Source organism: Giraffa tippelskirchi, chromosome 11 (assembly GCF_054371585.1).
Source record: "Giraffa tippelskirchi isolate mGirTip1 chromosome 11, T2T-mGirTip1v1.2.pri, whole genome shotgun sequence".
In the NCBI taxonomy this organism is placed as follows: Eukaryota; Metazoa; Chordata; class Mammalia; order Artiodactyla; family Giraffidae; genus Giraffa; species Giraffa tippelskirchi.
This window is the reverse complement of record NC_137285.1, coordinates 132,967,960-132,987,502: the sequence shown is the minus strand read 5'-3', so window position 1 is coordinate 132,987,502 and position 19,543 is coordinate 132,967,960. Positions and strand designations below refer to the sequence as shown.

The 19,543-nt window shown below is 33.8% G+C and overlaps 1 protein-coding gene across 20 annotated transcripts in view; it reads right to left on the bottom strand.

Annotated features, from left to right (window-relative positions):
* The window catches only part of ELP4 (elongator acetyltransferase complex subunit 4), a 225,989-nt gene that overhangs the window by 183,036 nt on the left and 23,410 nt on the right, over positions 1-19,543 (bottom strand). For all 20 annotated transcript variants that reach the window (XR_014069375.1, XR_014069373.1, XR_014069376.1 and 17 more), the window contains one exon: positions 1,613-1,741. Coding sequence is in view for 15 of the 20 variants with exons in the window: in XM_081544096.1 (XP_081400222.1) it covers positions 1,613-1,741 (129 nt within the window). In the remaining 5 variants the exon portion in view is untranslated. The remainder of the gene's footprint in view (positions 1-1,612; positions 1,742-19,543) is intronic.

Here is a 19,543-nt window from a genome sequence, read left to right as displayed (position 1 = left end):
TGAGAAAGGAGTATGACAGGGCTGTCTGCTGTCACCCTATTTATTTAACCTATACGCTGAGTGTATCATGAGAAATGCCAGGACTGATGAGTTAAAAGCCAGAATCAAGAGAGGTGGGAGGAACATCAACAATCTCAGATATACGGATGACACCACTCTAATGGCAGAAAGCAAAAAGAACTAAAGAGCTTCTTGATGAGGGTGAAGAAGGAGAGTGAAAGAGCTGGCTTAAGACTAAATATTAAAAAAACTAAGAACTCAGATCATGGCATCTGGCTCCATTACTGCTTGACAAACAGAAGGGGAAAATGTGGAAATAGTGACAGATATCCTCTTCTCAGTCTCCAAAATCACTGCGGATGGTGACTGCAGTCATGAAGTCAGAAGACGATTACTTTCTTGGCAGGAAAGTGATGACAAACCTAGACAACGTATGGAAAAGCAGAGACATTTCTCTGCTGACAAAGGTCCGTATAGTTAAGGCTAAGGTCTTCCCAGTGGTCACATGGGGTTGTGAGAGCTGGACCATAAAGAAGGCAGAACACCAAAGAGTTAATGCCTTTGAACTACAGTGCTGGAGAAGACTCCTGAAAGTCCCTTAGACAGCAAGGAGATCAAACCAGTCAATCTTAAGGGAGATCAACTCTGAATATTCACTGGAAGGAATGATGATGGAGCTGAAGCTCCAGTGTTTTGATGATCTGATGCAAACAGACAACTCATTGGAAAAGTCCCTGAGGCTGGGAAAGATTGAGGGCAGAAGGAGAAGAGGGCGTCAGAGGATGAGATGGCTGGATGGCATCACTGATGCAATGAACATGAACTTGGGCAAACTCCGGGAGATGGTGAGGGACAGGGAGGCCTGGTGTGCTGCAGTCCATGTGGTTGCAAGGAGTCGGACACGACTGGGCAACTGGACAATAACTATTATGGATTTAATGTACATAATGATGACTGTAGCTAAGAGTGTAGAATAATACATCAGTTCAGTTCAGTCGCTCAGTCGTGTCCGACTCTTTGTGACCCCATGAATCACAGCACGCCAGGCCTCCCTGTCCATCACCAACTCCCAGAGTTTACCCAAACCCATGTCCATTGAGTCGGTGATGCCATCCAACCATCTCATCCTCTGTCGTCCCCTTCTCCTCCTGCCCCTAATCCTTCCCAGCATTAGGGTCTTTTCCAATGAGTCAACTCTTAGCATGAGGTGGCCAAAATATTGGAGTTTCAGCTTCAACATATATAGGAAAGCTAAGAGAGTAAATCCTAGCATTCTCATTACAAGGAGAAATATTTTTTCCTTTTTCTTTTCTTTTCATTTTATCCATATGGGATGATGGATGTTAACTGAACCTATTGTAGCAATCATTTCACAACTTGTGTAAATCAAATCATCATGCTGTACACATTAAAGTTATAAAGTGACATATGTCAATTATTTCACAATAAAATTTGGAAAAAAGTCATTTAGATAAGATACTCTACAAAGTAATTATTTAAATAAACAAATAAACATTGTATTGCATTTAAAGAGTAACAAGTATATCACAAGAGATTCTATAAAATGAAAACAAATATATTTGCCAATTTTGGAAAGAGTTTATTGACTTGCCTCCATCTTGGGTAATAACTGGTAACGCCAAGCTATTTTCATCTTAATGTCAGATTCTATTTTTTGACTGCATACATCTTCATCGCATTCTTTTTTATAGCTATCATCAATTAATGGTGCAGGAAGTTTCTAAGAAAACAGAATGACACGTTATTAAGCATCTGTGGTAAAAAAAAAAAAAAAGAAGTGACAATTTTATTAAATCATAATATTAGAACTTTCCAATGTATTAAAAATTGACACTTTAAAATTGACTCAAGCATAATATCATGACAATATCAATATTTCTACAGTAGTGAAAAATTTACACAACATTAAATGTAAAACTTAAATTTTTACTAATGAACTAGAATTTGAAAAAAATATTCAAATTTTTATACTAGCAAAAATCAAATGCTGTTGCTAGACACTATGATCATCAAAAAAAATTTTATACTCTTATTAAAGTCGAGAATTAGCACTTTTGTGTTACATGTAATTATTGTTATGTTTGCCACAGGTAAAAATAAAGCCTGTGTATAATCTGTTTACTGGTTTGTAATTCTATAATTAAAAAAACTCATTTACCAAAATAATGGGTGAAATAGAAACTAAGAGTAAAGACATTTATCTTGCCCATATCAAACATTAGTTTTGCACCTGCGAGCCTATGACTCTAACTTTAACAATGAAAACAGAATTTAAAATCTCTGATTAAATGAAGAGACAAAGAATTCCAATTTTCCTTACTTAGAAGCTGACCTACCAAATGACTTACTGAGCGGCTACAAGAAAACATATAGAAAACATTGTTTTGTGACAAGTACACACATTTTTTGGAGAAGGAAAGCATAAGCAGTAATTTTGTTTTTTATCAGCTGTAATCATAAAGATAAAGTGGAGCATTTGGATTAGTAAACATTATCCTGTGTGTCTTCATAAATTAGTGTAAGCTGAAATTTACACTTTTCAGGATTAAATTTACTTATGCTTAAAATTGTGTCAACTAAAAATTATAGTAATCATCATGTATTTTCGTAACCTCCTAAAAGATGTCACAGTGGATTCACTCTATAATATATGTTAGTATTAGACACTAGTTGTATCATTAAAACTCTGAATACATCATACCTAGCAAAGCATTCATTTCTTACAAAACACAAAGTAACATTTTTTCCAATGGAAACAAATGTATGTGTATAGTTCAACATAGCATAGAGGTTATAAGTTTGAATTCAGCAACCAGATTGTTCAGATTCAAACCCTGACTTTGCAGTAGAGCTGTATCTGTGGTTACCCTGACCACCTGTAGCACCTCTACACGTCTCCATTCAGTACTGGAAAAATGCAGATAGTAGTATTTGCTTCAATGGTTTGTTGTAAGTAATAAATGAGCTAAAAATGTAAATGCAAAGAATGGTACCTGTCACATGTCAAGCATTCAATAAATATTCGATTATGAGAATTCAGTCAAATCACTGTCCTAACTTTTACTCAGAGCCACACATTTTGTATTGTCAATATTAGGCAACATTTAGTATAAATATTTGTATTTTTTTCAATCTCAGGAACATTTAATAACAGTTATGACAAAGGTCACAACTCAACAACAGAAACATTAAAAAATTTTTTCAAAATAGACTGTGTATTTTTAAAATGTATACCACACTGTCTCTCATTAGTTAAAATATATCAACCTAGAATAGAAATGTTCTAATATTAAGGTGTATAGTATTAAATAACTAGACCTAAAATATTAGAGACCTCTTACTAATATGGCTAAGACATGTAAACAAGATGAGAGTATAAAAATAGGTGAGCATTTCCTTATATATCTTATTAAAGATGCATCTGCTCCTATGACGGACATTCCACCATTTCAAAAACTTTTATAAGATGAAAATTACAATGATTCTAATTTCAGTATTGATAAAATAGATGCTCATATTCTAAAGAGGAAAATGTTCAAAATATGTATAGCGAGTACACTCTAACTAGTAACATTCATCTAAAGGTTATGTTTTCATATATACAAATAATAAATATACATAGATTAATATGTGCATATATTAAGTACTTTCAATTGAAATAAAATTCACATAAAACAAAATTTATTATTTTAAGTATTTTAAAGTACAGTTGAGTGAATTTTAGTATACCAAGAATTGTGCAACTATTACCACTATTTACTTTCAGAACATTTTCAATACTCCCAAAAGAAACAGTACAGCCATTAAGCAGTCACTACCCATTCCCCCTTCTCCTAGTCCTGGTAATCGTTAATCTACTTTCTCTCCTATGGGTTAGTCTAGTCTAGACAGTTAATTTAAATAGAATTATATAACACATGACCTTTCGGATCTGGTTTATTTCACTTAGCGTGGTGTTTTCAAGGTTCATCCATGTTGCTGTATGTATTTCATTTTGTTTTATGACTGAATAATATTGTCGCCCTGCTTGTTTAACTTATATGCAGAGTACATCATGAGAAACGCTGGGCTGGAGGAAGCACAAGCTGGAATCAAGATTGCCGGGAGAAATATCAATAACCTCAGATATGCAGATGACACCACCCTTACGGCAGAAAGTGAAGAGAAACCAAAGAGCCTCTTGATGAAAGTGAAAAAGGAGAGTGAAAAAGCTAGTTTAAAACTCAACATTCAATAAACGAAGATAATGGCATCCAGTCCCATCACTTCATGGCAAATAGATGGGGAAACAATGGAAATAGCGAGAGGCTTTACTTTCTTGGGATCCAAAATCACTGCAGATGGTCACTGCAACCATGAAATTAAAAGTCGCCTGCTCCTTGGAAGAAAAGACATGACCAACCTAGACAGCAAATTTAAAAGCAAAGACGTTACTTTGCCAACAAAGGTCCATCTATCAAAGCTATGGTTTTTCAGGTAGTCATGTATGGATGTGAGAGTTGGACTATAAAGAAAGCTGAGTGCTGAAGAATTGATGCTTTTGAACTGTGGTATTGGAGAAGACTCTTGAGAGTCCCTTGGACAGCAATGAGTTCAAACCACTCAATCTTTAAGGAAATCAGTCCTGAATATTCACTGGAAGGAATGATGCTGAAGCTGAAGCTCCAATAGTTTGGCCAACTGACTTGAAGAACAGACTCATTGGAAAAGACCCTTATGCTGGGAAAGATTGAAGGCAGGAGAAGAAAGAGACGACAGAGTATGAGATGGTTGGATGGCATCACTGACTCGATGGACATGAGTTTGAGCGGGCTCCGGGAGTTGGTGATGGACACAGAAGCCTGGTGCCCTGCAGTCCATGGGGTCACAAAGAGTCGGACACGACTTAGTGACTGAACTGACTGACTGACCGACTGACCAGCTGAAAAGGTGTGAAATTACCACCCCAGAGGGTCTAGGAGCCAGAGGATTGAACCAAAGAGGTGTATTCTTGGGCCTGAAAATCTTTTGAAATTTGCTTTGTTAAATTTAAGACCTGCTTGGGATCCATCATCCATTCCTTCTTTCTGATTTCTCCCTTGGGTTTGAAATGTCTCTCCTATGCCTGTCCCACCGCTGTACTATGGAACAACCTAACTTGCCTGGTGTCACATGTTCAGTCAGTACTGGTTACAGGGTTGGATTAAATGTATTTTGCATGAGAGGAGGACATGTATTCCCCAGGGGGAGGGATGGGGAACACAAACATTCAGTCTATAACATAGTGTCGGGCACACAGTAAGCATTCAAAATAAATGTTTGAGGGTGTAATAAATGATGGCTAACAAATCTGTTTCCAATCATTCTGTAATTTCTGGACTTAGATTTTTAACGGCCTTCTGGATATTCTACCTGAATGTTCAACTACATGTCAAACTCAAAGTATATAAGAAGTCAGGTTATTCTCTTTCATTCTTCTTTCCTTCCTTTCTGTCAGCTCTTCCTCCTCCTTACTTTCTCTGTAATTATTTCCTTAGTTAATTCCCTCTCCTGGCTCAGGGCGGTATGTAGCAATAGAGCTCTCAGTTGACTCTTAAGTATCTCAGAAAGAAGATAAGATTGTAGTTTGTACCTTCTTTCATACCGCTCTCTTACAGAGTGGACAATGGGTGCTAACCCAGTAAGTCCTGAGCTTCTCTCCCTCTGAGTCTTTATTATTGCTGTTTCCTTTGCTTAATGTTGTTGTTTAGGGGTTTGCTTAATGTAGTAATCTATATATTTGGATATCCAATAAAAACTCATTTGATAGAAAAGAAGAGCATAATTTATAATAGCAGGGATTACAAGTTAACTCATTAAAAACAACAATTTCATTAAATTAGCAGTAAAATTAAGGGAATTAGTTCAAAACAATATAGAAAGGAAATGCCATGAGTAGGCCGCTAATCAATGAACTTGAAGATAGTAAGGGAAATTATCAACAACAAAGGACAGAGGGAAGAAAGTAAGAAGAAAAAGAATAATTCTAGCAAGCTTTTTCATATGAACTGCTGAGCTGAATCTAAAATTTATTCAGAAATGCAAAAGCCCTATAGTAGCCAAAACAACTTTAAAAAGAAGAAAGTTAGGACTTAAAATACCTAATTTCAAGACATAAAAAGAGAAAGATGAAGTCCATTTAAGATAGATGTATGATTCAATGGAACAGAAAAGAAAGTTAGGGAAGAGACTCAGATATTTTTTTAATTGATTTTCTACACAGATGCCAAGGCAATTTAATAGAGACAGGATAACAACAAATTCTTAGAAAACAACAGAGGAGAAAACAGTGGTTTTTAAGCAATCCAGGAATCAGCAAACTGGGCCAAATCCAACCAGTCACCTGCTTTTGTAAACAGTTTTATTATAACACAGTCATCCTCCTTTGTTTAAGAACTGTCTGCCTTAGTGATACAATAGCAGAACTGACTAGTTGTAACAGAGACCACATAGTCTGCAAAGCTAGAAACATTTACTAACTAGTCCTTTAAAGAAAAGTTTGCTGACCTCTAAGTGATTCAAATTTTTCTTAAATAGGACAAAAACATAGCAGGAAATATACTGAACTTTAAAAATGTTTTTCAAATGACACTGTTAAGAAAACAAAGAAGCAAGCTATAGATTGGGAGTAGATAGTTGCTAAACACTTATCTGATAAAGAATTTATATCCAGAATATAAAAGAACACATAACTCAATGACAAAAATGCAAACAGTCCAATAATAGGTGGACAAAAGAGTTGAACACTCTACCAAAAGATATATGGATGGCAAACACAAGACGCTCGATATCATTAATGATTGTTATTGCTGTTCAGTAGCTCAGTTGTGTCCGACTCTGTGGCCCCGTGGACTGTAGCACGCTAGGTTTGCCTGTCCTTCACTATCTCCTGGAGCTTGCTCAAACTCATGTCCGTTGAGTCAATGATGCCATCCAATCATCTCATCCTCTGTTGCCCCTTTCTCCTCATGCCCTCAACCTTTAATGATTAGGAACATGCAAATTAAAACCACAACGAGTTATCACTATATGTGCACTGGAATTGTTAAAATTTAAAAAATGGTAACACCAACTGTTAAAAAGAAAGCAGGCGACTGGAATTCTTACACACCACTGGTAAATGCTAAACTGTGCAGCTACTTTAGAGAAGAGTTTGGAAATTTCTCTAAAACGTGAACATTCACTTTCAATATGATCCAGCAATTACCTTCTTAGGTGTCTGCCAAAGAGAAATGAAAACATGTCCATACAAAGACATGTACATGGATGGTCACAACTTCATCTAAGTCAACAGGGGAAACACAGATGTCCGTCAACTGGTAAATGGCTAAAAAAGTTAGTTAGAGGAAGAAACTCTACTGATACATATAAGAATATGGTTAATCTAAAAATCATTACGTTAAATGAAAGAAGACAGATACAAAACATTATATACCACATGATTCCACACATGTGAAATTCTAGACAAGGCAAACTATTAAGATGATAAGCAGACTAGAGGTTACTAGTGGCCAAGAGACAGACTGCATTAGATATTTCAGTAATGCTGGATTTTAAATGACAAGGAAAAAAATGTTTTCAAAATATGAGGAAATCTGATATTAAACCTAGAATTTTCCATCCAGGAAGATTATTTATTAACTCTAAACACAAAATATGTTTCAAAAAGGCATACAGTGATTCAAAAGCTTACCCGTCACCAACTTTTCTGAAGGAAATAATCTGAAGATACAATTCAGCAGTATAAAAAAGGAATGAAGACATAGAAAGTGTAAAAATTAAAAATTGGTAACACCTTTTAATGAAGACATTATTAGACATATTGTTAGACATTTTTCATTAAACATAAAATTTTAAAAAATATATTTTATTTAATGTACCTTTTACAATGGCTGTTATAAAAAAGATAAGCGATAACAAGTTCTGGGAAGGATGTGGAGAAAAGGGAATGGAGAAAACGGAACCCTTGTGAACTGTTCCAGATGTTCAAGCTGGTTTTAGAAGAGGCAGAGGAATCAGAGATCAAATTGCCAATATCCGCTGGATCATCAAAAAAGCGAGAGAGTTCCAGAAAAACATCTATTTCTGCTTTATTGACTATGCCAAAGCCTTTGACTGTGTGGATCACAATAAACTGTGGAAAATTCTGAAAGAGATGAGAATACCAGACCATCTGACCTGTCTCTTGAGAAACCTGTATGCAGGTCAGGAAGCAACAGTTAGAACTGGACATGGAACAACAGACTGGTTCCAAATAGGACAAGGAGTACGTCAAGGCTGTATATTGTCACCTTGCTTATTTAACTTCTATGCAGAGGACATCATGAGAAACGCTCAGCTGGAAGAAGCACAAGCTGGAATCAAGATTGCCGGGAGAAATATCAATAACCTCAGATATGCAGATGACACTACCCTTATGGCAGAAAGTGAAGAAGAACTAAAGAGCCTCTTGATGAAAGTGAGAGAGGAGAGTGAAAAAGTTGGCTTAAAGCTCAACGTTCAGAAAACTAAGATCATGGCATCTGGTCCCATCACTTCATGGCAAATAGATGGGGAAACAGTGGCTGACTTTATTTTTTGGGGCTCCAAAATCACTGCTGATGGTGATTGCAGCTGTGAAATTAAAAGACGCTTACTCCTTGGAAGGAAAGTTATGACCAACCTAGATAGCATATTTAAAAGCAGAGACATTACTCTGCCAACAAAGGTCTGTCTAGTCAAGGCTATGGTTTTTCCAGTGGTCATGTATGGATGTGAGAGTTGGACGGTGAAGAACGCTGAGTGCTGCAGAATTGATGCTTTTGAACTGTGGTGTTGGAGAAGACTCTTGAGAGTCCCTTGGACTGCAAGGAGATCCAGTCAGTCCATCCTAAAGGAGATCAGTCCTGGGTGTTCATTGGAAGGACTGATGTTGAAGCTGAAACTCCAATACTTTGGCCACCTCATGCGAAGAGTTGACTCATTGGAGAAGACCCTAATGCTGGGAAGGATTGGGGGCAGGAGGAGAAGGGGACGACAGAGGATGAGATGGTTGGATGGCATTACTGACTCGATGGACACGGGTTTGGGTAAACTCTGGGAGTTGGTGATGGAGAGGGAGGCCTGGCGTGCTGTGATTCATGGGGTCACAAACAGTTGGACATGACTGAGCGACTGAACTCAACTGAACTGTGAACTGTTGGTGGAAATGTAAATTGGTGCAGCCACTATGGAAAACGGTATGGAAGTTCCTCAAAAAATTAAATATAGAACTGTCATATGATCCAGCAATTCCACTTCTAGGTATGTATCTGAAGGAGATGAAATCATATATCAAAGAGTTACCTGTACCTCCATGTTTACTGCAGCATTTTTTACAATAGTCAAGGCACAGAAGCACCCTAAGTATCTATCAACAGATGAATGAACAAAATATTTTATGTATATATAACTTTACTCAGCCATTAAAAAAAATAAAAGGAAATTCTCCCATTTGTGATAATATGGTGGACTTGAGGGCATCCTGCTAAGTGAAATAAGTCAGATGGAGAAAGATAAATGTTACATACACTGATTTAGATGAGGGATCCAAAATATCTGACCTTATAAAAACAGAGAACAGACTGGTGGTTGTCAGAAGCAGGGAAATGGGTGATGGTGATCAAAAGGTACAAATTTCTAGTCATAAGATAAATGATTCTGTATGTGATAAATGTATAGCATGGTGACTATAGTTAACAACAGTGTATAATTGAAAGCTGCTGAGAAAGTAGATCTTACAAGTTCTCATCACAAGAAAAAATTCTAAATGTGAGGTAATGGACATTAACTAAACTTATTGTGCTATTATTCTACAATGCATACATATATCCAATCATTACATTGTATACCTTAAAATAATACAGTTATATGTCAACTACATCTCAATAAGACTGTTAGGAAAAAAGAACTGCTGGGAAGAGAATAAAAAGTAGAACAAGAAAGCGAAGGACTAAACATGAAGAAATGAAAGGAACTAAAAATATAACATGATACTGAGCAACTGAAGGAATATAAAATATGAAATCCATTTTCCTGCTCTCTTCAAGTGAAAAATGAGTGATTTAAAGATATACAAAAAATGATATTTTTGGAAAAAAGAAATACTCTGGTTCTTTTTGTTTTCTATTATTCAGAAATTTCTGTAAAAGTTTACATTCAATCTGTTGTTTTATTTGTAAGCCCTAATATTTTTGTAGTATGCCATCATCGATCTACCCTGCTCGAATCACTGACCCTAACAGAGATGATCACTGTATCTGTAATCTCTACCATTTGTTGCAATGCCTGTATCTAATCAAACAAAAAATTTGATTGATGTTTTGATAAAATGTCTATTTTGAGAGAATGCTGAGAATAAGCTCTTTAATAATCAAATATTATAGCCGTCAATCACAGATCAGCATCCACCCTCATCATTTTTGAAAATCCCCAGTCTTGATTTCTAACCCACTACACCAACAGAACACAATGTATGGCTGTTATATCTTCGCTTTCTAAGAGAAAGAATATCACATTTTTGGTTCTTTTTTACAATCTGGTACTTACAGTTCCCATATATTTAGTAATGAGGATCATAAACATCAATAAATAAAAATAAAAAGCAGGCATCATAAGTTCCACACAGAAGATAGTATGGAAAGTATAAAATATATCTTTTAATCAAATATATTGTTAGAAAATTAACAAGAATATAGAAATTGGCAATACTTTAGACAAAAAGAACTATTTATTCTATTTTTTTAAAAGCTATAAGAAATGAAATTATTACTAACTTGCAATACCAACATATACTCCAGTATTTTATATTTTATTTTTTTACCAGAAACATTTATCTATCCACAAGATGCTGTAAATATATTTCTTCCCTTTTCAATTCATGTCATTTTGTGCTTACCACTTTATTATTTTGTGGTCTTTGTTTTGGCAGATGCACAAGCAAAATCTGATTCCAACAGTTTGACCCTTCTCACTTTTTATGTTCTCTAGGGCATAATAAAACCCAAGATACAATCCCTCAGCAGTTAATGAAGCTTAACCTCCCACCCTCTTAATTACCAATGCATTACACCAACTATGGGCATCATACTCCTCTCTAAGCTATTTTACAATTCAGCAGAAGTACTACTGAGCTATTATGTAGCAACATAATCCATGCAGCATGAGAAATCCTTCTTAAAAATAAAATCTTTTGATCCTTGCAGGTTTTGGTAACTGTATAATTAATACTACTTAAGCATTATCCATGTATCAGTAAGCATATTACTTTGTTGATTTATGGGGGGTTTTGGAGGAAATATTTATTTTCTGAAAGTTTGAAAGAGACACAAATCCAACGATATTACTGATTATCATAATCTAAATAAAAACATAGTCTAAATACCAAACCGAATATTTGTAAATTAAAGGTATGTTCTCCACGTTATCTTCATTTAACTATTCAAAACTATGGGGGGAGGAATGACTTTAATTGTTAAAAGCATTCAGAAATGTAGATGAATGGAACAAGTCAGAAGATCTTGGGGTGTAGTTGATGCTACATTGAAAAGTTTTTAAAACTCACAGATTTTAAGATTAGCAATTAGTGAATTATCTTGTACCAAACTAAATGCAGTACCTATTAGGGAACATCTTGGTGCAATTTCAGATATTATTTCTTGGATATAAATTTAGCAAAATTACTGATATTACAAGAAGAATGGTGAAAAACACTTTCATATCAGCATACTAAACAACCAAGGTAAGCAGACAAGACTGATGCCTGTGATTTGGAAACTACATTAATTATATGAATCTGAAAAATAGAAAATGAAACCACTGGGGTCAGAGCAGTGTTCTTGATACTCTCCCACTGATCCTTATCACGTGATCATCCTTATCCTTATCATGTTTCTTTTTTTATTTTAGTTATAATCAGATCTTTATTTAAAAATCCAATCTGCCAACTTAGCGTTTTCTACCAACTAGAGGAGCAGAAACCTTCACAGGCTTCACAATCTTTTGCTTAGGTGCTGCCTTTGTGGGAGCCTTTAACATGTGAACCAGAAATGTGCTGAGAAGACTGGAAAAATCTCTTTTTCAATTTTCTTGACTAAGATAGAGGGAAGGAGGAGGATACATGAAGAACAGAAAATGGAAGTCTGCACTACAGTATTCAGAAATGAAGAGAAAGGGTTGCACTAAGTGAAAATAATTTCAATTAAATGCAAATATAATCATTTAGAAATATTACATTCTAAAGCATCACATTTGTAGGAGCACCAGTCATAGAAGAATCTCAAAGCATTTAGACATGTATTAACCCTTGAGTTCCTACTGCAGTCGAATAGTGAGAATGGGAAGATTAGGTATACATAAATTTACATTTCTTATCTAGGTTCTAGCAGTATGCCTGGTGATACATAAACAGTACTTCTAGTCTTAACCAAAGCAGTTGCAGGTTTCAACACTGTCTATTGATGGTATTGACCAAAAGAAGTTTAAAGGGAAATGCACTGAGTTTCTTGGCATTCTAATATTAGATTCCATAATTATTTTCTCACATATATATAAAAAAATAACTTCCAAGCTGTTAAGAACAAGTCTCTATGAGGTCTATATTAGTTTTATCAATTTTCCTTAATACATCAACTTAGATACAAAATTTATGATTTTATAAATCAAAATGTAAGATATGTATTACATACTCCTTCAAAACAGTCTCTTCACTTCAGACTTCTTAAGAAGAAAGCTTAAAATTTCACGCTTTTACTTATAGAGAAGCTAGATTGCACTGCTAGAATCTATTAATATTTTTATTCATAAAAATCAGAGTTTTCCCTTCTAGATTTTTTTATAAAGCCAAGTTTACATATTCAGTTGTCAATGTTTAATCTAGTTCTGACTGTACAACCAATAAAACTCATACCCAGAGATATAAGTTAAGTGAAGAGAGTTCGTAATTAGGTAACTATTATTGTTAAAAATGTGAACTTCTGTGTGTGTGTATGTGTTATGTATGTGTGTATACGTAAGTGTGCATATGTATATTTTTACCTATATTATGCTCCTACTTAGAGAAAGAATAATGAACAGTGAACAATGTAGTCCTTACAATAGGACATATCTTAATTACAATACATTTTGCAAATTGTTTTAAAAAGTAGACTAAATGCTCCACTTAATCACTAGTATTAATAGGTTTAGTTAGTGAGATCTTATGTAGTAACTCCTTTCAGTAAATGTTTACTGTATAAGAGTGTATATTAACCCATTTTAAGAAAACATGACATATGAAACTCTACACTGAGCAAACAAATTATATAATTATAAGTTACAGAAGGATTCTTTTCAAGTATTAAATGTCTTTACTGAATATAAATTAAACCCTGAAAACGGTTAGTGTAACTAAAACATTTCTAAATATAGTTATTTTAAAAGTTAAGAAAGTGACAATAATCTTATAATCATTTATTAAATCAAGGTCACAGAATTTTTACATTGTTCAAAAAGAAATACTTCAAAGTTTTATGGATATCTATTGTCAAAGAAATCTCAGTTAGGAACACAATCAGGCATTATCTTCATTTAAAGGGTCCTGATCAGTTAAATTCGTAACTCAGAAGCACACAAGTGACTAGTTTTATTTATTTGATATTATATATTTTTAATTTTTTTCAGAATAAACAAAACTTATGGAAAATGTCACAAACAAAAATTCTTAGGGTACTGTGGGCACTAAATGAAACTGGATATAATTTTATTTTTATTAAATGTGAAAATTATTTTCTGCAGTATATTTGGTTTTAGTAGAACAGAACTCATTCTCTTTTTGTTCCTTGACTACCGAGAAGTAGAGGTAAGTAAGAGCATAAAATAGGTTTTTTAAAATTCTACAGCACCCTGTATGTTATAGTCTATTTTAAAAGACAAACTTGAGAAGTACACGTCATAGTTTCAGATTTATTTTCTACTTCTACTTTAAGTCTTCATTTTAATACTCTCTATCCTGTTTTTGAAATCTAGCAGACTTTTAGACTCAATGTATGCACCCACAATCAGCACATTTCAAATGCCTGTGATTTCATTAATATATACCATAATGTGAAAAGATGGATGTGAGGAACTAAGGCTTTCTGAAATTGCCTGTCAGTTTCTGATAAACAGAACTTAAATCAGAAGAGAAATACTCAAAGAATCACCCCAACACTAGCTGGAGAAATAGCCCTATTTTGGGGGGTGTTTTCAACAGTAGAGTTATCTTTTTATACATAATAAGTCTTCACAGACTGTCTATTTAGTTTACGACCCTTGATGGTATACTGCCTTTCTACTCCTATGGTGTCCTTTAATGTTTCATTAAACGGGACAGCATGTTAATTTGGGAGGCAGATTTTCTTTTAGTTTGAATGGCTCCGGTTTTCAAGTCATTTATCCCCCTCAAAAGAATTGAATCCTTTCCCTTCTGAATACTTTTTCAGAAAAAATAATCAGAAGAAAAGTGAACCCTCTTTCTAATATTCTCAATTTTGACTTTGTATGACTTCTTTTCCAAGAATGATAAAACTCCTATGTTACAGTTCCAAGATTTAAACATTTGAGTACAGCAAAACCATCACGTATTCACAACCATCCATTTTTTATGGGTTCAAAATAAAATTTTTGAAAGTAAATATGAAGCCTGGAATAGATGCTTTAAGATTCAGAAAACAAAAACCTCAGATATTTCATTTCTGATTTGGAACTCTAGAATATAGTAGGCAGATATTATTACTATTTTAATATGAAAGGTTAAGTGACATGTGCAAGGTTCTGAAGGTAGTTAAGTAGCCACACAGAAACTAAAATCTAAGCTCAGATTTCAAGTATATTTCATCTTCTTGAGGGTAAATATCCTATTACAGAGTGTGGCATTTTGCTATATAACTTAGGCCACTTTTCTGCATGCAAAATTCCTTTCTTTTGTTGACTGACACACAAACGTCAAGGCCAACTGTGTGTTCATTTCAACATTATATCAAAAATGTTCTCACTAGCTAGTGACAGAGAGGTGGGTTTATTTTCTTTTATATTTTTATCTTATCTTTGATTTCCTTGTTGGAAAATAAGGCACATGTCATCTTTTAAAAGCTGGCTACAAATGTAGGTCACTGGAAGCAGTACTGAGCCCTTCCATGTTTTTTCTTAGTCTTTTTAATTTGCCAAAGAAGCTGTAACTGTGGCTGCCAGGGGAGAACTCAGAATTTTAAATAAGCTCTCACAAGTAGCTAGGGAGGGATTAAAAAAGAGTGAAGCCCTAGGGTCAAACAGCAAATTTCCGGCTTTACTAGCACTTCAGAGTTGTAAGCACTGAAAAGCTTGTAGTCTGATAATTTTCTGAACGAATAAAATGTTGACAAAGAAGAGAAGGGAACATATTCTGATTATAGCTCTGCCTTCAAAGATCTTTTAATATTTGTCCTTATATTATAAACAAAGGTATACAGTGACAAGCTAGCTTTGACAGGACACACACTAAATATTATATAGCCTAGAAAAAGTCAAGAATGTGTGGGAAAGTGTGTAATGTATAAGGTGTTGAGCATGCATTAAGCTTGCAAAGTAGAATATAGAAGGGCTAGAAAACTTTTTAAAATTATTTATAACATTATTTGTTACTTCTGTTCTGAATCATAAAACTACAACTTGGAGATGAGCATAATTTAAAAAAATGCTTAATGATAAATTTGGTCAACCAAAGGATGTTTCTTTAACTTCATTTTTATACCTGTTTCAATTTTTGGCACTGAAAAAAAGCAGGTTGGATCCGAGACATTTTTGTATTCTCCATACTCAGAAAATCCAGATAGTACTACAATGTATTAAGAGGAAACTGACTACTCACAAGATATCTAATTTTTGTTTCATGATCAGTAAATAATAGATGGATGGCAAACAGACTTAATCATGACACCAAACTGAGAGAAGGAAAAGAAATCTTTTTATCAGTAACTCAAACATTAAATTGTTTAGCAAATAATACTGCTTTGTGAAAGTTAAAGTCGCTCAGTCATGTCCAACTCTTTGCAACCTCATGGACTATACAGTACATGGTAATTCTCCAGGGCACAATACTGAAGTGGGTAGCCATTCCCTTCTCCAGGGGATCTTTCCAACCCAGGGATCGAACCCAGGTCTCCCACATCGCAGGCAGATTCTTTAACAGCTGAGCGACCAGGGAAGCTCAATACTGCTTTATCTAACTATAAACCAATGGCTCTGATCTCAATTAAAACCAAGGAGTCAAATAAAGGAAAAGACACAAGTTATAATAAATAAGATCTTAACAAATTAGTTCAATATTTGAGTAAGGGGCTGATATTTTGAGGCTTAAAATAATGCTTTTAAATGATCAAGATATAAGTTTAACCTTTACTTATGGATTAAAAGACTGTAAAAGAGAATTCTGAAGATGTTAAACTAAATTTTCACACTTCATTACTTTGTTACCAAGTGAAAAAGTGACCAAAGTATTTTATTAATTCATCAAATATGAATAAAGTTTATTTTAAATGAATTGAAACTCACTCCATGACTTATGATTATTATAAACAATCGTTTTCAATTATGAAAGACTTTCTCAATAGCAAATATGGGAAGTTTCATCATAATTGATATTAAATTTGAAATATTTATTGACCAACATGTTTGATGTTAAAAAAATATCATATGCCGTGTGCCTTTTCTAAACATCAAGGTAGGTGGGGCACTCCTGCTGGAAAGCATGTACTTTTCCTGGGTACACACTAAAACATACAACTTTGAAGCTTCTTACAAGCATTCTAGCCTCCCACTCTGTTGTAACTGTGGCTGATGTTAGACAGTGCATAATATATGTAATAGATAACTCAAAAAGTTAATGCAACAAGTCTTTGCTCTAGATACTAGATATCTCTTCCTGAACCTATATTACCTCTCTGGCATGTTATCACTAGAAACATTCAAATTAAGTTTTAAAACTGACTTTAGTATATTATGAAACAGCATTTTGAATTTACTTCTGATATTTTACTTTCTTTAATTCCTTAAGTAGTAACACATACCATCATATTGTTAAACATTATGAAAAGAACATAACAGAGAAATTTTAGCATGATTTCAAGTTCTTAAGAAATGTTTGGGTGTGCAAGTGTGTTTATAATTTTTTATTTCATATAAAAATCCGCCTATATACTGATAAATGTTTAAATATTTTACCATAAAAATGTAATTTTGCGATATTAGAAGACATTCCATAGGAAGTTTTCATAGAGAATACCCATCACTATATTTGAGATGATCAAGAAGATTCTTTTAGATAAAAAAGTTAACTGCAAAATACTTACAATATCTGTTTTTAAAAGCTTTAACAACATCATGCATATTGTTCTATAGGATTTTCTGAGGGGTGTAATTTTTCAGCGTTTACATCTTACCGCCGACTTCCTGAAGCTTTGACTACAATAGGCATGAATATGTTTTCAAAGGATGATGGATAAATTGCTGGGTGGTTATATAACATATCTTAGGCAGCTGAAGGGGCTTTTTATCCTTTACTTGTCTTTTAGTTACATACAGTTTTAAGTTAATTATGGTCTATAAGACTGTCTTTTCCCTTTTCTTGTACCAGCAATATTTGCCTTGGTTATAGGTTCTAGAAATCCCCAATCATACATCACAAAATTAAAACTAAACAATTATAGCATCCTCCCCCTCCATGTTGTATCTCTAAACACTGTTAATGCCTTGGGTTTCGATCATTCATTTTTGAGCTGTTTGATGTAAGAAAGTTTTCAGTATAACTCTGAGTTGGGCACACTGAAATCCCAACTGAATGGGATGTGGAAAATACATAATATCTATACCTACTCTTACAGGTGAGAAAGTATTACTTATCTATATTAGTATTTAACATTTCACTTTAAATTACAGAAGTATTTTATTTTTCTCTGAGATGTTAAAACTTTGTCTATGTACTAGTATTATGAAGAATATACATAACTGAAATTTTTATTATCCATAATTTTCTCATCCAGTCTATTTCAAATGTGTCAACACTAATGGGACCACATTAAACATATGTACGTTAAAAACAACCCTTTTTCTAATTTCTTACAAAAAAATGAGAATGACATATTATTCTTTTAAGTTAAATACTGTTTTACTATTATATATTAAACATGTAAGAAACAGAAGATGACAAGTTTGAAAATTTAAAAAACATGACTTTGTTAACTGGCTGAATTCTTCTATATTCTCATTAGCCAGCAGACTTGCATGGGATTCAAATAATTCTCCCTGATTACAGTGATCAACTTCAGGGAATTTTGCATCTTCGGCCACATTAGAAATTGTTTTGGATTATACTCAAGAATGTTTAACATACGGCTAACAGGAACAGACCAACCTACAAATCTAATGATGAAGGGTGAAAAAATATGCTAGTGCTATGTGTGAGGAATGTGGGAGGAGGGACAGAGTTTATAGAAAGGCAGCCCAGGAGGGCCTATCTTTGTATTTTGGCAAATTTGATATTCCTGTGCACCCTTATAATTTCAGGGACTTAGACTCTGAGAATGTGCAAAGCAAGGACCCTTTATATAATCCAGGGATAACAGCTATAATATGTAAAGAGCTCATACAGAGCAATGAGAAAAAAAAAAAGATAGAGAAAAAAACAATTATATAAAAAGAAAGAAATGCGGAAAACTAATGACCATAGGGGAAAATACTCTGCTTCACTGTAAACAAAGAAACATGCAACAAAGTAGTATTTCCCCATCAAATGAACATTTTTTTAAATTATAAAAAAAAGAGAAGAAACATTACTGATGAGTGAAGATTCTATTAACTCAAAAACTAGACATACCTTCAGAGTAGAGCTTCATGAAATACAAGAACATAATCAAAAGTAAAATAAAAATGAATCACTAAATAAATTTTTAATGTACGGGAATGCTATGTGTGCATGTTATTTAGCATTTACAGCCTTTAACTAATTTCATTACTCATCTATACAAGTGATATTAGTTAAAAGCAAATAATGGCATTAAAATAAGAGAAGATAAATTTTTCCTGAGGATTACACACTCAACTTAATGATTAATTTACTATTTAACTTCATTGAATACATTATTGATAAATATTAAATTGTTCTGTAAAGCAAACGCTATTCACATAAAAACAACTTGTTCTAGGCTACTTATAAACAGAAGAATGAAAATTGTAGTGTCAAATCTGCAGTGTACGTTAAGTAAATCTAATGTCTAAGACCATTAGGTTTTTGTGGAGTATTTATATTATCTTTGATAATATATTCTCAGTGCACGAAATAAAGTAAAATAGATCTGATGACATTAGAACACGTTCTTCATTTAAAATCACCTACTGTAAGTTACAGCAAGAGAAACTCAAGACATTAAAAATAAATGGTCATACCACTTTAACATTTATTTCTCTTGAAATATAAGATAAATTTAAGTTCCAAGAG